The sequence below is a fragment of the Apodemus sylvaticus genome, chromosome 6 (assembly GCF_947179515.1).
Source record: "Apodemus sylvaticus chromosome 6, mApoSyl1.1, whole genome shotgun sequence".
Lineage (NCBI taxonomy): Eukaryota > Metazoa > Chordata > Mammalia > Rodentia > Muridae > Apodemus > Apodemus sylvaticus.
The window spans coordinates 114,794,315-114,814,704 of NC_067477.1; the positions used below are offsets into that span (position 1 = coordinate 114,794,315).

The window sequence follows — 20,390 nt, forward strand, 5'->3', positions numbered from 1 at the left end:
ACTCAGCTACAGTGTGCATACATATAATAAGTAAATAAATCTTTAAAAAAAATACTTCTATGTCAGTCTTTCAATAAGTTTTGGTAAATAAAAATTATGTCTAAAACCTTGAGAGAATGATAGATACTCGAGTATTAGGGCACAAGAGATCTGGAATGGAGATTCAGAATCTAGGACATTTTTAGGTGAAGAGTATGGTGGGCAAGGGATCCTTTTAAAAGTAGTGATGTTTGAGGACTTCCAGTTCGGATCACTACAGAGTAACTAGTACATGACCAGCGGTCTAGCAGTCTGAGAAACTAGATAAAGCTTGTGAAACAACTGCTCCCTGTGAAAAAGAAAAAAAATAAATAAATTGAGCCCTGTAATCTCAGATTTCTGTCTGAAACTGGATTCCAGTGCATAGTTTAAGCAGACAAAGGCAGTCTTCTCAGGCCAAGGGAATAAAAAACAAAGTACAAGCTGGACAGAAGGCAGGAATTCGTAGGGTTGACTAGCATAAAAGATTAAAGAGTAAGATATAGAAGAGTCCTGTTCTATCTTTGGCTGACATTGGGTGAGGCTCACAGGCTGGGCAGGTAACAACTATGAAAAAATTGGTGGAAGTTATTGGCACTCTTAGGTTGGGAGACAGTCTAGGTTGCAATATGGAAAGGAGATCCTTTTGACTAAGGACAAAGTAATCTGAGAAAAGACCACTTTAACCTCTAAAGGTGAGAAGGGTAGAAAAAAGAAAAAAGGGCCTGATAAATCTTCAAAAGACTAAGCTAGGTAGTTGTTTAGTGGTAAGTACTTGGATTCCTTGCAGGAGGCCTTGGATTCTATTCTGTGTCACAAAGTAAACAGATTAAGCCAGTTTTTGAGTATCTGCCTTACACCATTATTGGCTGGTGTGGCGGTGCACATAGGTAACTCCAGTACTTGGGAGGTGGAGTGCAGAAGCATTAAGAATTCAAGGCCAGGGCTGGAGACACAGCTCAGAGATTAAGAGCACTGACTACTCTTCCAGAGGGAAGAACAATTGCCTGAGTGCAATTCCCAGCAACCACATGGTGGCTCACAACCTTCTGTAATGGGATCTGATGCTGGTGTGTCTGAAGACAGCAACAGCAGACAGATTTAGAGAGAGAGAGAGAGAGAGAGAGAGAGAGAGAGAGAGAGAGAGAGAGAGAGAGAGAGAGAATGAATGAATGAATGAATATGAATTCAAGGCCGACCTTGGCTTTAGTAGAGAGTTCAGGGCCAGCCTTGGCTACATGAGACTCTGAGACAGGAGAAATCGTGAGCATTAAGACTGTGAGCTTTAAGACTGACCTGGAGCCCGGCAGTGGTGACGCATGCCTATAATCCCAGCACTCTGGGAGGCAGAGGCAGGTGGATTTCTGAGTTCGAGGACAGCCAGGGCTACACAGAGAAACCCTGTCTTGGGGGTGGGCGGGGGGAAAGACTGACCTGGGCTATTCTACATAGTAAGTTTAAGGCTAGCCTGTACTGTGAGATCCTTACTAAAATCAACAAAGTATTGTAAAAACTTTACAATTCTATATTGCTAGGTAGATAAAAAAGAGATGGGAAAATAAAACCTTTAATGAGGTTAGTTGACAGATCCAGGGATGAGAAGGTCGAAGGGTTTAGAAGACAGTTGCATGAAATAGTTAAAGGAAAGCCTGGTTAGGACATTGTTGAAAGGAGTAGGATAAAAGACCCAATGACACTTCAAGAACTGAAAGAAAGATACCGGGTCTGAGGTGAAAAGTTCAGTCAGGGATCTCTAGCAAATTATACATTCTAGAAGGAAAAGAAAAATTAATAGAAACTATTTACACTGAAGTGTGCTTCAACAAACAAAAACCAGGCAATTGAGCCTCTATTATGTGTTAGGCAGCATCACCTGGTCTAATACACAGTAATTGTGATCCAGGAACAAGGTGGATCCAGAGCACCCATCACTCTCTGACCATGGTGGGTGCTAGGCACAGACGTGGTGTTCATATACAGAGGTAGGCAAAAATTCATACATGGGAATGGTATAAGCCACATGTGCTAGATACCTAGAGTCTCAGCACTCAGGATGCTGCGGTAGTAGGATTTCAAGTTCAAGACCAGATTTTATATATATATTACATATATAATTTAAAAGATGGGTTATTTTAGTTTATACTAGAAGCTGCATAATATCATAGTTGTGTGGAGAAGGTGAGAGAAAAGCAGTAGCTACTTGATTCAGAAAACTGGGTGCAGCCAGGTGGTAGTGGCGCACGCCTGTAATCCCAGCACTTGGGAGGCAGAGGCAGGCGGATTTCTGAGTTCGAGGCCAGCCTGGTCTACAGAGTGAGTTCCAGGACAGCCAGGGCTACACAGAGAAACCCTGTCTCGGAAAAAAAAGAAAAAAGAAAACTGGGTGCTTCGGAGCTAAAGGAATCAATGCTATAGCCCTAGTTGGAGGCTGAAGGCTTGGACCTCCAAGTCTTAGGTGTGATCTACCCTCAAAGACAGAAGCAGCTGAGGTCCGGGCCAGGCAAGAAGACTCGAGCTTGTGCTTGAACAGTGTGGGGAGTTCCCTTTTCACCTTTTGTTTTATGGAGGTCAGCCTGTTGGACAGGGCCATAGACTCTGAGAGCTGGTTCTTTCCACTCAAGTGTGCTGACTGGAATGCCATTCATCTGACAACAGTTATGTCAGGAAGTGTGCTTTGACACTTTTGTAGGCCTCACCTCAGACAGGTTAATTGACACAATAGTTGTTTTGTTACTTTGTGGTGCTGGAGATTGGGCCTACAGCATTGGGCATGCTAGGCAAGCACTCTACATATATGGCTAGTGCGTAAAAGAATTGTATAAACGAACTTTATCCCTATTAGTAAATCTAGTTTCTCACAGATTATGGAATTATATAAATACAGACATGTATACAGAAGTTGAATATAGAAATAAATGTTTTAGTGGGTTTTTTTTGTTTTGTTTATGTGTTTTTGTATTTTTCGAGACAGGGTTTCTCTGTGTATCCCTGGCTGTCCTGGAACTCTTAGTGGGTTTTTTATGTTGAAAAGGTTTACAAATAAAAATGCTAGAATGAGCTGTGGGGTTGGGTTAGAACTGAAGATGTATGAGCGCTATACATTACAAGTATATGGAATAAATAATTATAGATATGTAGGCATACATATATCCATTGGCTAATATACACAAATGCCTGCCTATGGGAAAGGCATAGAAACAAACACACACACACACACACACAGTAAATCTTTAAAAAAAAAATAAACGAACCAGGTTCTCTGAAGAACTTGTGATTTTAGAACTAGAACTAGGATAAGAGAAATTAAAGATGGTGATAATTCTAGATTATAGACGCCAGAATCGAAGAAGTACTTAGAAACAGATAGATGGGAAAGGACACTGGAGCAAATCTGAAGGAGCGTTTAATGGCTGACTGAAATGAAACAATACTACTGGGTCGCAATCAATGGAATATAATATCTATTAGTCCATATTGGAGAGCAGTTGAAGTAATAAAAAAATGAACATATATGTATAAAGAAAATATCTCAAAGAATTTTAGGTAGTAAATGGAATGCAAAACAAAGCCCAGAGCAGACCACATTCGCTGCCCAGGTCTCCACTCCCAAGCCTTGGCCCTGTGTCTTCAGGCCCTGCTATGCCACTGATATTTGTCACGTAGTATCTTTCCAAGAAAGCAGCTCTAGTTCTGAGTTTTAGGAAATAAATATTTCAGTATTGTTGACATTGTTATGATTAAGTGTGCATGAAGAATGTAGTGCATGTCGGGCCTGTGTAGTCTACATAGTGATTTCTAGGGTGGCCAGGGCTACATAGTGAGACACTGTCTCAAAAAATAAAGAAAGAAAATGTAGCATATGCTAGTATTAATGTTGCAGTTTTTATTTCAATTCTTTTTTAAAATGGTAGGATTGCTGGGCGGTGGCAGTGCACACCTGAGGCAGGCAGATTTCTGAATTTAAGGCCAGTCTGGTCTATAGAGTGAGTTCCAGGACAGCCAGGGCTACGCAGAGAAACCCTGTCTCGGGAAAACAACAACAACAACAAAACAACATGGTAGGATTGAAACAAGAACTGTACAGTGGGCATATGCACTACAAGGTAACTATGTCTCCCTCCTTATTTCCTTGTTTATAGTGCAGGAATAGTAAGGTGGAGTAGGGTTATTCAGAGCATTTATTTAATGGGGTAATTCAGGCAAAGAGCTTCCTGGAACAGTGCTCAGCACACTGAAATGTTGACTAAGCTGTTATTATCTCATGAAGGACCCTTACACTTTGATACAGTATCAAGACACTTGTTTGCATGTACATATGACTTAAAAAAGAATGTCTATATTAGAAAATGACATTTTAAAAATACTATTAATGTACTATTCTTGAAAGAACTGAGACTAAAACCTAGTTTCTTAAATGCTAGACTGGGAGACATTTAAAAGTGTCTGTATTAGATTTTTTTTTTAATGCATATGAGTACACTGTAGCTGTACAGATAGTTGTGAGCCATCCTGTGGTTGCTGAGAGTTGAATTCAGGACCTCTGCTCCCTTTAGCCCTGTTCTATCCATTATTTATTCTTATATCTAAGTACACTGTAGCTGTCTTCAGATGCATTAGAAGAGGGTGTCATATCCCATAATGGATGGTTGTGAGCTACCATGTGGTTGTCAGGATTTGAACTCAGGACCTTCGGAAGGTTAGTCAGTACTCTTACCCGTTGAGCTATCTTTCCAGCTCAAGATTCTTAATTCCTCTCAGATGCTTGATTTTACTAGATTAAAAACTACAAATGTTGACAATCTGAAAATTGATAAACTTTGACTGTCTGGAGCTTATTACACGGGTGTGCTGCCTACATTGATCAATGATCATGCCCAGTGCATGGTGGCTGGAGGCTGCAGTGAGTCTTCTTGCCACTGGGTGGTGCTTGCCTGACATATAAGTGGAATAGAGTTCTTTTTAAAACAAAACCAAATGAAACAAATTCTCACAAGTACACCAGACTGACCTTTAATGTACAGTGAGCCTCGGCCCTGACTCCCAGCAGCTGTGTTATTGGCATGTGCTGCCATATGTAGCCCAGGAGGGGTTTCTGATGTTTCTCTCCTGAGCAGCTGATATTGATAGCCATGCTTACTGTAGTAACTGAAACAGAACAGTTTAAGCTGAGTCTCAGGAATCATCAAAAAGTAGAAATTCTATTTGTGTTTTTATATAAACATAACATGTTTGCAGGTAATGATGATTGGATCAAATCCTGTATTTGTTTTAACAGATGATAGGATTGCAGGAGAATCTGATCATTCCTATTGACAGAATCTTAGAGGGCGGTTGATTATGTCTATCTTCTCTAAGCAGCTGAGCTAGTTAAGTATTTTGCTCTGGTCCCTAAATTTTTTTAAAAAATTATTTTATATGTTTGAGTGTTTTGCATGCATGTATGTATGTCACCACTTATGTGCTGAGTGTCCACAGAGATCAGAAGAGGGCATAGAGTCCTCTGGAATTGGATTTACACACTGCTGTGAATTTCTGTTTGGATTGTTGTAAATCAAACCTTGGTCTTCTGCATAAGCAACAAGTGCTCTTAACTGCACAGGCAATTCTGTTGGCTTGATCCCTCAATTTTATCCTAAGCTTTTCTGCTTAATTTTCCACACTTAGCTATATACCGGGCATATGGGACTACAAAAGGTAGATGCTGTATAACAAAGGTATTTACTTAGGAAAAAGTATACAATTGCATTTGTCAGCTGTGTGTGGAGGCACACACCTATAATTCTAGCACGTAGGCGATAGAGGTAGAAGGATAGAGAGTTTGAGGCCAGTGTGAACTTTACATAGCCAGATCCTATATCAAAACAAAATTGATGTTTGTGACTAAGAAGGAGAACTGGAGTGGCCAAGCTAAGAAACACGGGTGTCTTTGTTTATACTCAGTGATGATCCAGTTGACATTTTACAGTATTAGAGGCGGTGTGCTTGCAAATCTGCCTCCGTGGTTAACCTAATTTTTGTTTCTGTTAATACAGTGGGTACCAAGACAAATTCCTACCTTACATCCACCTTACTCCGCCTTTCTCAGACATTTTGGCTCTTTCTTCTGTTACTAGATTCTGTATTTCTTGTAACTTAAAACTTCAGGAACCCATTTTAAAAAATTATTTATTTTTATTTTGTGTGAATAAAATAAAATGGGATGAATGTTTTTCCTGAATGTATGTCTGCGTGAGGTTGTTGGATCTCCTGGAGCTGGAGTTACAGACAGGTGTGACCTATGGGTGCTGGGAATTGAACCCAGGTCCTCTGGAAGAACAGCCAGTATTTTTAACTGCTGAACCATCTCTCCAGCCCCCAGAAATGGGTTCCTATTATGGAACATAAGAATTTAACACCACAAGGTAGTCCTGGTACCTCAATATTCCCCTTTCAAATGGTAACAGCATGCTTTTGGTTAAGTGCGTGACCAGGTCTTGTACTCTAGTTGAATTTCTTTCTTGGTTATCTTTAGTTTATAGTCCCTTCATTTTTATACTCACCTAGATTTTCAGGTACTCTCCTTTCACTCAAACAGAATCAACAAACCTTGTTTTTTCATAGCTTGTATTGCTATTTTCTCCTCTATCATTCACCCCTAGACCCAGTAGACATCCCTCTTCCTCCTTTTCTTCCTCTTCCTCTTTATTCTTTTAAAGACTAGGTCTCATGTAGCTCAGACTGACCCTGAACTTGCCTTGTAACTGAGACTAACCTGCCTCCTGAGTGCAGGGTTGATAGTGTGAGGCGTCCTCTTCAAAAGAGCTTCTCATTGTTCTCCAGGCCAATTCAGCCTGTTCTTTTCATCACTGTTAGTGATTTCCTATCTTCCTCTTTCTTGATTTGGCAAAACTGTCTTAGAAGGATGCCTGTATATAGAAAGTCACACTTTTCCTCAGAATGCTTATAATTGAATCTATAGACAGGAACCCGAAGATAAACAGGAGAAAAGATATAAAGATTAATGTGCACATGTGTTCCAGAACCACGCAGAATGAAGTCCAAAGAAGAGTCAGATGGTTGCAGTTATAAATGTGCTTTTGAGAAAGAGCGGGGAAAGTAGTTGTTGGCAATTTCAGATTAAGAAATGAGTTTTAGAGTTGGGCGGTGTTGGTGTCGCATGCCTGTAATCCCAGCACTCTGGGAGGCAGAGGCAGGCGGATTTCTGAATTCGAGGCCAGCCTGGTCTACAGAGTGAGCTCCAGGACAGCCAGAGCCATACAGAGAAACCCTGTCTCGAAAAAAACCAAATACAAAACAAAACAAAACACATCCTAGAATCACCTGGGAAGAGATTCTCAATGAGGGATTGTTCACGTTGGACTGTCCTGTTGGCTTGTCTGTGGAGTATTGCCTTCATTAAATCGATTCACTTAGGAAGACCAGCCACTGTAGGAAGCACCATGCTAGAGAGGATTCTGAAGTGTGTGCAGCTGGACAAATGGAGCTACACACAAGTGAGCAAGTGTGTGTGTGGTGCATCCATGTCTCTCTGCTTTGGACTATTGATGTGACATAGCAGCTGCTTTAAGCTCCTGCTACTGGGATTTCTAGTCTATGATTGACTCTAACCTGGAATTGTGAGCTACAGTGAACCACCTTCCTGCTTTTTGTCAGGCATTTGTCACAGCAGTAAAAATGAAACTCAGACAACATAGCAAGCTGTGTACTAACTATGCCTCCCGTTGAGCTCCTGAATCTTTGGCTTCTACTGTTGCTTTTGAGATGTTTAGAATTGCCCTTTAATGTGACTTGTCTTATTTTTCTGCAAGCATTTATAAACTCCTCCCCTGGTGTTATTAAAATTTTCTGTGATGGATGTGTCTTGATACTTTGTGCTCTACTTGATGACTCTTTGAGGTCAAAGGCAGATTTCTTTGGTTTTATGTTTTAAAGAGCTCGTGGAGGATGTTTACTATAGTCCTGAAAGCATTCAAGGGGCTTGGGGGGTGTTTTTCTTTTTAACTTTTAAATTTTATTGATTTTTATTTATGAACTTGTGTGTTTTATCTGCATGTATGTTTGTACATCATACATGTGCAGTGGCTGAGGAGGCCAGAAGAGGGCATCGGATCCTCTGGAACTGAAGATAAACAATTGAACTGGATCTTTTGGAGGAGCAGCCAGTGGTCTTAACTGCTGAGCTGTCTTTCCGGCTCCTAGGGTCATCTTTCCGTCTTGACCAGTTAAGCAGATCATTTCTAAAAGAAACATTTTCCAGTGATTTCAGTTTTTATCCCAAGGGGTTTAGAACTTTGAGATTGTCTCAATTTTATTCTCTTTAGTCATATTTCCTAAAATAGTATTGGTTGTCAGGGTTATCAGTTAAGACTAGTAAACTATATGCCTAGTTGGAATTGTTGGTCTTAATCAGCCTACTGTAGGTCATGTTCGGACAGTTATTCCCAAGGAAACAGAAATACAGGCTGTAGCTATAAAGGTAGTGCTGGTAAATGCTCCTTTTCCTTCTTGTTAGGTATGGTGAATCAGGGCAACCTGGAAAATTTGGATAGTAATTTGACAAACTCAAAGTCAGGGGAAAGAAATTCAAGATTTTAGAAAGAGGAACATTATAGGCTGGATGCCAGCATGTTTTGCTGAGAGACTAGTTAATTAAAATGAGAGTGTTACATGCCTTTAAGCTGAGCACTTGGAGGCTGAGACAGAATCCTGGAATTCATAGCTATCCTGGGCTTAAAGATGAAAAGAGACAGAACGAGATTCTGATTGATATCAGTCTCTTGTCCCACCCCACCCTCACCCGCCTTCCCCAGAATACAAGGCTCAAATATTAATTCTTCCCCTAGAAAAAAGTACTCGCAGATTCTTTAAATACGTAAACTTCATAAATGATGTGTACTTGTTAAACTGTCACCCTTTCTGGTTGTCAGGGTGAAGCAGTGAAGACAGTATAGTTACTGGCATCACCTAAAGATTCTAATCTAATCACCTTTATATTTTTTCTGTTAAGATAGCAGTGTGTTTGTTCTGCAATTTGGTTTTCCTCTAGGTGTTTGAATTTTAAATAGTTTTCATTGTTAATTGCTGACTGTCAGTTAGGAGCTGTGCTCCATAGGAGTGACTCTAGCTAGGGCTTGATGACATAGGAATTGAAGTTTGCTGAGAAACAGACCTATAGTAAGTGCTATATTCTTGCTCTGTACACCGGGTTGGCTTTGAATTCACAGGGATCCACCTCTCTCTGCCTCCTGAGTACTGGGAATAAAAGTGCATCACACTACCACCAGGACCGAAGTCCATATTCTTACAGTGAAGGTGTGAGTGTGCTCTGGTATACATGGATATATGCAGGCAAGAGGTTGATGGCTAGCGTTTCTCAATCACTGTCCACCTTGTGTTTTGGAATCTTGCTTTAAATATATTTACTTATTTACATTGCTTATTTGAGGGAGGAGGTTTGCATGTGGAGGTCAGAGGACTACTTATGGCATATGGTTTTCTCTTTCCACTCTCTGGGCCCCAGGGATGGAACTTAGGTTGTCAGGCTTAGCAGAAAGTACTGTTGCTGGATGAGCTATCTCACAAGCTTCCATTTGATATTTTTTGAGACAGGATCTCTCACTAAGCCTGGAGTATGCTGATAGGCTAGATTTGCTGGCCAGCAAGTTCAGAGAGAAGAGTGCGGATACTCATGCAACCACCACTTTCCTGACTAAGCCACCTTACTAGCCTGTGTCTCAAAAATTTCATTTTAGTTTGATTTTCCCCATAATTTTTTGTTATTTCTACTATGACTCATGAATTTCAGAATGTTTTGCAATTTTCCTAGATAGTGTTTTTTTTTTTTTTAAATATTTATTTATTTATTATATGTAAGTACACTGTAGCTGTCTTCAGACAGCCAGAAGAGGGTGTCAGATCTCTTTACGGATGGTTGTGAGCCACCATGTGGATGCTGGGATTTGAACTCATGACCTTTGGAAGAGCAGTCGGTGCTCTTACCAGCTGAGCCATCTCTCCAGCCCCTAGATAGTGTTTTGTTACTGATTTTCATTTAGTTTGTGGGGTCAGAATATGTTGTGTTACATGTTCATTCTATACTGTAAGAAATCGTGTAGAGTTCCAGCATTGGAGAGGTAAAGGCACGTAGATATCCATGAGTTGGAGGCTAGCCTGGTCTAAATATACCAAGTTCCAGACCAGTTAAGACTATAAAGTTAAGAGTTTGTCTAACTAAAACAAAACAAACTTGTGGGGTGGAGCGAGTGCAGTTAAAAATAATTTTTAAAAGGAATAGGCATTAAGATCTCCAACTAAAATATTAAGTATTTAAGTTTTTTAAGTATTTTGACTTTCGAAAAACTGGTTGTTGCCAATTAAAGCAGCAATTACAGTTTACCTTTCCTGTGTTGCAGGAATAGACTTTAAGATCAAAACAGTGGAACTACAAGGAAAGAAGATCAAGCTACAGATATGGTAAGCTTACTTAACTTCTGTTTTGGTGCCAGTTGCGTACAGTTTACAGCAAGACTGCTTTGCCATTTGTTCAGTGTCTTCTAGACTGCCCTTCCTAAGGAAGCAACCTGCAGCCTTTCAGGAAGTGAAAATGATTGACATCGACTTCACAGTCCATAGTGTTTGTGTCTAAACTAAAAGTAACTGTTTCAGTGGTGTCCAAAGCAAATGGCTTCAGCCACCATGTGGACTGGGGGAGGAGATACTGCTTTGACTCCTAGGAATATAGCACTCCTTTTCTAGTGTGTCATTGGCAATAATAGTATTTTACAACATTCTCTCAGCTGTACATCTTTAATTTTATGCAAGGAAAATTCTACTTTGCCTTGTTGTTTTAGCAATCCGATCATACTAATTAGACCAGCAAAAAATTTAATGGCAGGGGAAACCGCATGGTTTTGAAAGCAGGAAAAAGGTGAAAATAGGCTTGGAAGTATATGTTATGGTTAAATAAAATGGAATTATAAAGCATGCCGTGTTTAATTGCTCTTCAGATATTTAACATCAAGTTTTCTTTTGGGTTGAATCTAGGGCACTGGATTATACTTGGACTGTGGTGTGAGACATTCTAAAAATAATATCACTAACAACAGGCATCTTTATCCCTGAGCAAAGGGTAACCCCAAGAAGGTAGGGAGGCAGAAGCTTTTTTTTCTTGGTTTGAAGTTGTCAGAGAGCTGGTGCAGTGGCTAAAAGCAAGACCTTCTCCTACAGAGGACCCACGTTCAGTTCCCAGCACCTACATCAGGCAGCTCACAACCACCTATAACTCTAGCTCTAGGGGATTTTGAAGTATAGGCACCTGTTTGTACAGGTGTACCTGAAGTATAGGCACACACACACACACACACACACACACACACACACACACTCACTCACTCACTCATCATCATCACCACCATCATCATCAATATGTTACTTGATTACCTTAATTCCTGGAGGCTAGTTAGCATAATGAGAATCCATGTATTGGAGGATTCCAGATCAAGCCAAACCTGATGGTATATGTTTGTAATCTCAGTTTGGGGGGAGTGGAGACAGGATGATTAGGAATTCAAGGCTACATACCAGATTCTAGGAAAGACCCGGCTACATGCTACCATGTTTTAAAAACAAACAAGGGAACCAGGTCATTTTGGTAAGGTATAGTTATATTGAGAGGTCTGGTGTATACCGTTAATCCCAGTACTCAGGAGGCAGACAGAAGCAGGTGGGTCTCTGTGAGTTTGAGGCCAGCCTGGTCTGCAGAGTTCCAGGACAGCCTGGAACTACACAGAGAAACCCTGTCTCAAAAAACAGAAACCCAAAAGAAAGAAAAGTATGAATGTATGAAGTATGCAAATTAAAATGGGACACAGAAAACTTTAAAAAATTTACCTGGGTTATTCTAACAGAAATGAGAGGCTATAAATAGGTGTTATGGTTCTGAAAAATGAAGACAAATATTTAACAAACAGGCCCAGTTAGATGGCTCAGTAGGAAAAGGTGACTGCTCCCAAACCTAACAATCTGAATTTGACCCTCAGAACCCACATGGTGAAAGGCAATACCTGGCTCCCCAGAAACTGTCTTCTAATCTCCATATATGTGTCTTGGCATAATGTGCCTTCCTCCCAAAATAAGAAAACATGTTTTTAATAAATCAAGTAACAGGGGCTGGAGAGGTGGCTCAGCGGGTAAGAGCACCGACTGCTCTTCCAAAGGTCCTGAGTTCAAATCCCAGCAACCACATGGTGGCTCACAACCATCCATAATGAGATCTGACGCCCTCTTCTGGTGTATCTGAGGACAGCTACAGTGTACTTACATATAATAAATAAATAAATCTTTAAAAAAAAAAATCAAGTAACAGAATAATTGACTAAAACAAATTTCTATAAACACAAAATGATTACCCTTTGGGGGGTATTAATGTTTTAATATCTTTAATGTTAATATTTCATAGCTAACCAACATTATAATATAAACCTGTAAGTACCATGATGTAGGCTTAGCTAAGTGTGTTGTTCCTTTTTAGTAGAAAATTTGGTCATAGGTTTGGTCATAGGTTTAACCCTGAAATGTGTATATAATTTACTGATTGTGTGATGTGAATGACTAGGGAAGGGGAGGCAGGAAGTGGTGGTGGTATTCGTAATGGAGTAATGAAGGTTTCCTAGGCTACCTACACTACAGTGAGACACTAGCCTGAGTCCTGACACCACTTCCCAAGGCACATATCAGCTGCATTCCATGTAGGAGACTTGAAGCTTTCTCTAAAGGAGTAGAATTTGTGGTCATTTTATACCATTTCAGAAAAGACCCCTGAAAGCAACCCCAACTTGCCCGTGTTTCTGCTATGTTGAGGAAGGCCTTTGGCACTTTTGGCTTTTGTTTTATAGTGCTGATGGTCAAGAGAAGAAGGAATGATTTTAAATAATGGGGTATTAGAAGACCTCAGGGAGTAAGGAAAATACATTAATATATGAAGAACTAGAAAGGGAAGAGGGTGGGGAGTTTGCTGACAAGCAGGGGTAAATGGGGAGGCTGAGAGTCTTCAAAAACCAAAAGAAGAAACTGTAATACAATGTTTGTAGTCACATGTTTTATCTCCATTATTCTTTTTTCCATTAATTTATTCATTCTTTCATTCACTTTACACCTTGATCACTACCCACCTCCTCCCAGTCCCCTATCTCTATTATTCTTTTTTTAAGGTAGTTTTGTTTGTTTTTTGTTTGTTTGTTTGTTTTTGTTTTTTTTTTTTTTTGGTTATTTTTTTGGATTTGGTTTTTTCGAGACAGGGTTTCTCTGTATAGCCCTGGCTATCCTGGAACTCATTCTGTAGACCAGGCTGGCCTCAAACTGAGAAATCTTCCTGCCTCTGCCTCCCAAGTGCTGGGATTAAAGGTGTGAGCCACCACTGCTTGGCTGGCTTTTTTTATTTATGTGAGTACACTGTTGCTGTCTTCAGAGACACCAAAAGAGGGCATCAGATCCCATTACAGATGGTTGTGAGCCACCATGTGGTTGCTGGGAATTGAACTCAGGACCTCTAGAATAGCAGTCAGTGCTCTTAACCACTGAGTCATGTCTCCAGCCCCTCTATTATTGTTAATATGTTTTATACTAACAATCAGAACAAGGAGTCTTTTGGGGGGGGGGGTTGAGACAGGGTTTCTCTGTATAGCCCTGGCTGTCCTGGAACTCACTCTGTAGACCAGGCTGGCCTTGAACTCAGAAATCCGCCTGCCTCTGCCTCCCAGAGTGCTGGGTTTACAGGCGTGCGCCACCACTGCCCGGCTCAAGAAGGAGTCTTATAAAAAATAATTACTCAAGTATCCTCTCCTTTCAACTTCTAGGGGGAAAAGTAATTTGTTCTGAGTTGCCTTGGCTGTCAAGGTTTTCAGTTAAGTTCTACAAATGAATCAAAGGAGTTGAGTAATAATCTCAGTTTTTCTATTTGCAGTTTCCTGATTCTCTCCTGTTACTTTCCTATGTTTAGTTATAAAGTGCTTCAAAGAATGACTGATTAACATGATAGGAGAAGAGAACTTGTTCTGAGATGAGACCATTCCCTCTGGGTGGAGAGTGATGCTGCCAGTGTGGTCACAGTGACGCAAACTCCCTTCAAAAGATCAGAGAGTGCTCATGATGATGGGCATGTTGGCCAGCAGAATAGCCATGTAGTTACAGTAGCTAATGGAGCCCTCAACACCCTGAGCAACAGGATTGCTGCAGTTCATTTTGGGGGTGGAGGCAGTCTTGACCCTGGTCTGCTTGCCATTATGAGCCTGCTCCTGCACGGCACACTTAGGGGCCAAGGAGCTGGCTCAGTGGTTAAGATTTTGCTGTATAAATAGGAGGACCAGAGTTAAGATACCTAGAACCACATAAATGCTGTGTGGGTAGCGGAATTGGCCTGTAATTCCAGTCTGGATAGAGGAGGAGAGATCCTCAAAACAAACTGCCTATTGAGACTAGCCATATCAGCAAGCTCTAAGGTTGCTAAGGGGACCATCTCGACGAATAATATAGAAGAACAATCCAGCTCTGATCCTGACATCAGCCTTGGACATCCATATACATACATGCACATACAAAAATGGAAAAAAGATAAAACAAGAACCCCTCACCCTTGAAGATATCCCCAAGAAAAACTGAATGGACTTCAGGGATCTATCTCCTCCATGATCTTGGTATCCATGGTCTTGGTATTGCTTCTATGAGCTCTGTAGCCAGTCACTGCTGCTGAATCCTCCCAGTGCCCTCTTCTAATACGTTGTGCATACAAAGTGCCCATATACATAAAATACATGAATACATTTTAAAAATAAGCAAAATATATTAATGCATTTTTACAAAATTATGTTTACATGTTTAATACTTTTAAGATGTCCAACATTGGGTTGGAGAAATGGCCCAGTGATTAAGAGCACTGAGTGCTCTCTTCCAGAGGTCCTGAGTTCAAATCCCAGCAACCACATGGTGGCTCACAACCATCTGTCATGAGATCTGACACCCTTTTCAGGTGTCTGAAGACTGCTACAGTGTACTTACATATAATAAATAAATACACCTTTAAAAAAAGATGTCCAATATTGTCATCAACCAGAAATGAAACATAAACCAAAACCACAATAATACCGCTTTAACTCCTCTAGGATGGCTATAATTAAAAAAAAAAAAAAACAGTAACACATATTATAAGGACCTACTAACATGAATAACCCTCATCTGTTATGGTAGCAGTGTAGAATAATTGAGACCTTTTAAGTGAGTTTGGAGTTTGGTTGGACTTTGCTCCAAACCTCAAACATGGGACTGGAGAAGTGGCTCAGCAGTTAAGAGTGCTTGCTGCTCTTTCGTCTCCTTGGGCAACACTTGAAGATCATGTCTAGTTGGATGGTGGGAGCATGCTTGTAATTGTAACATTTCTGAAGCTGAGGAAGGAGAATTGTGGTTAACTAGCCTAAGATAATCAGTTCTCTACAATCCTAGATGACGTGATCGAGTGTTTGTGATCCTACTTTAGTGATTAAGATAATAAAGAAAAGAATGGCTACCTAATTGAAGACAAGGTTATTGGTGGTCTTTTGAAACACAGTCTCTCTGGATTTAATAAAAGGAATATGACTAGAGCTGGCTGGAGGGGTATGGAATACACTATGTAGCTCAGTGCTTAGAGAATCTTGCTTAGCCAAGTGGGATCCTGCCAAATGATCCTGTTTAGGTCAACCCCTAGCAGACACACCCTTGCCCACCCCTCTGAGTTAGTTAACAAAGATCTATGGAGAAACAGTGACTACAGTCTTTTTTCCCCCAAGACAGGGTTTCTCTGTGTAGCCCTGGCTGTCCTGGAACTGACTTTGTAGACCAGGCTGGCCTCAAACTGAGAAATCCGCCTGCCTCTGCCTTCCAAATGCTGGGATTGCAGGCGTGCACCACCACTGCCCGGCCGTGACTACAGTCTTTATGAATGTTTGCTGAGAGGAAGCAGTGGGTAGGATATATCTCAGTGGTAGAAATCTTGTTAGGCATACTTAAAGCCATAAATTCAGTTTTTTTTAAAGATTTATTTTATGTATATGAGTACACTGTAGCTGTCTATACATGATGTATAAAACCATCCCCCAACATAACACTAATGCCAAGCTTTGGTTTTGCTATTATACTACAGTTGATATATTTGGATTACTTTTATTGGTTAGGCATGGTGGTACACATCTTTAATCCCATTAATTAGAAGACAGAGACAGGAGAATCTCTGAGTTTAAAGTCATCCTAGTCTGCATAGCAAGGTCCAGGCCAACCAGGACTAAGTAGTGAAGTTTTGTCTCAAAAGAACAGAGAAGGGAAGGTAGGCGATGGCTCTACCTTTTAAGAGTACACATCTTTCATCCCAGCACTTAAGAGGCAGAGGGAGATAGATCTCTCTGATTTCATAGTAGGTCAGTCTGGCCTACAGAGTGAGTTTCCAGAGCAGCTGGGACTATAAGATGAAACTGTGCCCCACCCTCCAAAAACCCCAAACAAATACATAAATAATATTGCTTTTATAAAAGGCAGGCACTGTATCTGCTGCCCTCTTGACTCTGAAGGGCACCAGAGACATGTGGTGCATACATATTCATATAATATATTAAAGTAAAAATAAAATAAAGAAGAGAGGTGCGGGAGGGCACTAGAGAGATGGCTCAGAGCACTAGAGAGATTGGATTAAGAGCACTGGCTTCAATTGAACCCAGGTTCAATTCATAATTCTCACTTGACAGCTCACAACCATCTATAACTTGTGAACAAGGGTGATTTGATGCCCTCTTGTGGCTTCAAGGGCACAAGGTGTATGTGTAGCAAACAGACATGCCTATAGGCAAAACACTCACATACATTGAAAAATAAAAATAAGTTTTTAAAAAATTAAAAATGGGAGGTAGAAGTGTATGGAGGTGAGGGCATAGCACAGTGGTAGGATTCCTGGCCAGCATGTGCAAGATCGGAGGGAGGGCAGTCTGTGTGGGGAAGGTAGTAACCAAACAGTTATCTTTACAGTTTTTATAAATTATCCTAAAAGTTGTGATCTTTAAATGATCTAAGAATGTCACATGCTTTTGTGTTACCTTATGGAATTAAGAATATGAATAAAATGGATCTAGGTGTTTTTATATGGCTTGTGGATACTTATTAAATAATTTTAAAACATTTGTCAATTCTTACCGTTTTTTCCTTTCAGCTCGTATGAGTAGGTCATTAATTTCCTACAACTATGAGGTGTGGAGCTTATAATTTCCTTTTTGGTTCCTGTGATGCTGTTACTTTGGAGGTTGATGCAAGAGAAATTAGTTCAAGCTTTCTTAAGGTTTGAGCTCAGCCTGTCTCAAATGAAAGAGTTATGAGTGCTTGTTCCGTTTTTCCTTTGTGGTAAATAGTGAATTTTAAGCTATATTTTTACTACAATTCTGTTTTACTCTTTATTTGAAGTGTAGTGATACTGAAGTGCTCAATACAATTATTGATGGTTATTTCAGGGACACAGCAGGCCAGGAGCGATTTCACACCATCACAACCTCCTACTACAGAGGAGCAATGGGCATCATGCTAGTGTATGACATCACCAACGGTAAAAGCTTTGAAAACATCAGCAAGTGGCTTAGAAACATAGATGAGGTAAGACTTGGCAGGAGCATGTGCCCTCCTCCCTAAGCATTCGAGCATTTTATCTTCAAAGTTTGTTCAATAATTCTACGTATTCAAGATAATAAAAATTACCAGCGCTTTTCATCATACTTTTCTTTAAATGAATTATTTCTCAGTGAATTTTCTTTAAAGATTTATTTATTTAGTATATCTAAGTACACTGTAGCTGTCTTCAGACACGCCGGAAGAGGGCGTCGGATCTCATGGATGGTTGTGAGCCACCATGTGGTTGCTGGGATTTGAACTAAAGACCTTCAGATGAGCAGTCGGTGCTCTTAACCACTGAGCCATCTCCCCAGCCCGTGAATTTTTATTGAGTGATTAAAAGGTTTTTTAATTAGTAAGTTATAGAAAAGTCATATTGCTCTGGGCATTTTAAAATGTTTAGGTATTAAGACACTGCTTGTCAGGGCATGCATGTAAGGGTCAGAAGACAACATCATAGAGTCTGCTTTCTCTTTACACCTTTAAATGGCTTTTAGGGATCCAATTGTGGTTCCCAGGCTGACAGAGCAAGCACCTTTTTTTTTTTAAGACTTATTTATTTTATGTATATAGGTACCCTATAGATGTCTTCAAACATACCAGAAGAGGGCGTCAGATTACATTGCAAATGGTTGTGAGGCACCGTGTGGTTGCTGGGAATTGAACTCAGGACTTTTGGAAAAGCAGTCTGTGCTCTTAACCACTGAGTGAGTCATCTCCAGCCCCAGAGCAAGCATCTTGACCCATTGGATCGTTTCATTGCCTTGAAGCTCTGTATATTCTGAATGATAAATACATGATGTACAAGTATTGTCTGTTTGTGGGTGGCCTTGTTGCTGTCTTTTGAGAGGTCTCATATTTCAGACTGGCCTTCAACTTGCTGAGGATGACTTCTGATCCTTTTGCCTCTTCCAGTTTATATGCTGCTGGGGATTGAGCCCAAAGCTTCCTATACACTAGGCAAGCAGTCTCCCAACTGAGCCATCTTCCAATTTATCTCACAGTTTTGATAACATACTTATAAAGCAGGAAAGAAAGATGAGGGAGACTAATGGGACATGAACTGAGAAGTCTGCCCCATATCCTAGAGTCTGATTGAAGTTCTGCCAGGTTCGAGAGTCAAGAATGCCAGTGCAGTTAGTAAAGTTTACTGTGTAATTTGCCTACAAAGAGAACGGCTTTTTTTTTTCCTGTATAAAGACATTCCCAATAAAGAGTTTTAAATAATAGTGACCAGTGCTTAAGGTCTTGGCATATATGATCTTCACGTATGGCCTTCCTCCTTTTCCAAATATTAACTTGTAATTTTGGAAATTTTATTACTTAAACTTCATTTATAATGAAAATGTGCATTAGCTCTCTCTGCAATGCTTATGATGTGTGGTTTTACTTTACAAATCTATAATCCTATCTAATATGTTTCAGAAACCACCCTGTGATGTCACTTACAAAAAAAGAGGGTAGAAACAGGTGGAAGGTCCCTTAGAACAAAGCAATTTAAGAGCCATCCAAAAATCCCAGGCATGGTGATGCACACCTTTAACCCCAGCATGTGGGAGGCAGAAGCAGGCGGGTGTCTTGAGTTCAAGGCCAAAAAGCTGTATATAGTGAGACCTTGTCTTTAAAAAGATGCCACAAATCATAAGGGTAATAGTTGCTAGGATGCTTAAATGTGACTCTTGAAATCATGCTAACAATTAGCTTTGCACAATCCTCTCTTCAGGTGCTTCATTTCTACCTGTGCTTAAATGTGTGTTAAAATCTCTTATTAAGGGCTGGAGAGATGGCTCAGCAGTTAAGAGCACTGACTGCTCTTCCTAAGGCCCTGAGTTCAAATCCCAGCAACCACATGGTAGCTCACAACCATCCATAAAAGAGGTCTGACACCCTCTTCTGGTGCATTTGAAGACAGCTACAGTGTACTTAGATATACTAATAATAAATCTTTTAAATAAAAACTTAATAAACTTCAACTTTGTTTCACATTGAATTGTCCCCAAATTCTTTTTTAAAAGACTTATTTTTACTTATATGAATGTGCCTGTATGAACAAATACTACATCTTGGGGGAGGGGGTTGTCCCCTAACGTCAGAAGAAGAGTATCAGATACTCCTGAAGCAGGAGTTATATGTGGTTGTGTTTGGAACTGAACTTGTGTTCTCTGGAAGACCAGTGAGTGTTCTTAGCTGTTGAGCCCTCTTTCTTCTAGAAAGCACAGAAATAAGAGAAGCTTTTTTTCCTCCCAGGTTATGCTGAAATTCATTTCTACAGTGAAATTAAGGCTCTAGCTTAAGTGAGTTGAGGTCTCTAAAAAGAACTGCTCAGGCTGCTGCAAGCAACAGTAAACGGCTCTAGTTTCTTCTTGTGTTGATGTTGACATTTAGGTACACAAAAGGTTTTGTTTAATTGTTTGATTTGGGTTTGGGTCTTTAAGTCGGGGTCTCACATAGCCTAGATTAGCCTCAGCTCTCTGACCTTAAATCCTTGGAGCTCTCATCTCTACCTCCCAAGTGCTAGGATTACAGGCATGCTCTACTACTCCTTTTCTTTAGATTTATTGTATGTATTTGTACCCAGTGCATGCCTGGTGCCGTAGAAGTCTGAAGAGTGCCTCAGGTACCCTGGAAATAGAGTTAACAGGTGTGTGTGCACCACATGTGGATGCTGCGAATCCAACACAGCTCCTCTGCAAGAGCAG

At 40.4% G+C, this 20,390-nt stretch overlaps 1 protein-coding gene across 1 annotated transcript in view; it reads left to right on the forward strand.

Annotated features, from left to right (window-relative positions):
• Window positions 1–20,390, forward strand: part of Rab10 (RAB10, member RAS oncogene family) — a 59,106-nt gene that overhangs the window by 32,338 nt on the left and 6,378 nt on the right. Inside the window, exons 2-3 of the mRNA XM_052186215.1 lie at window positions 10,431–10,491; window positions 17,538–17,676. Coding sequence (XP_052042175.1) covers window positions 10,431–10,491; window positions 17,538–17,676 — 200 coding nt within the window. The remainder of the gene's footprint in view (window positions 1–10,430; window positions 10,492–17,537; window positions 17,677–20,390) is intronic.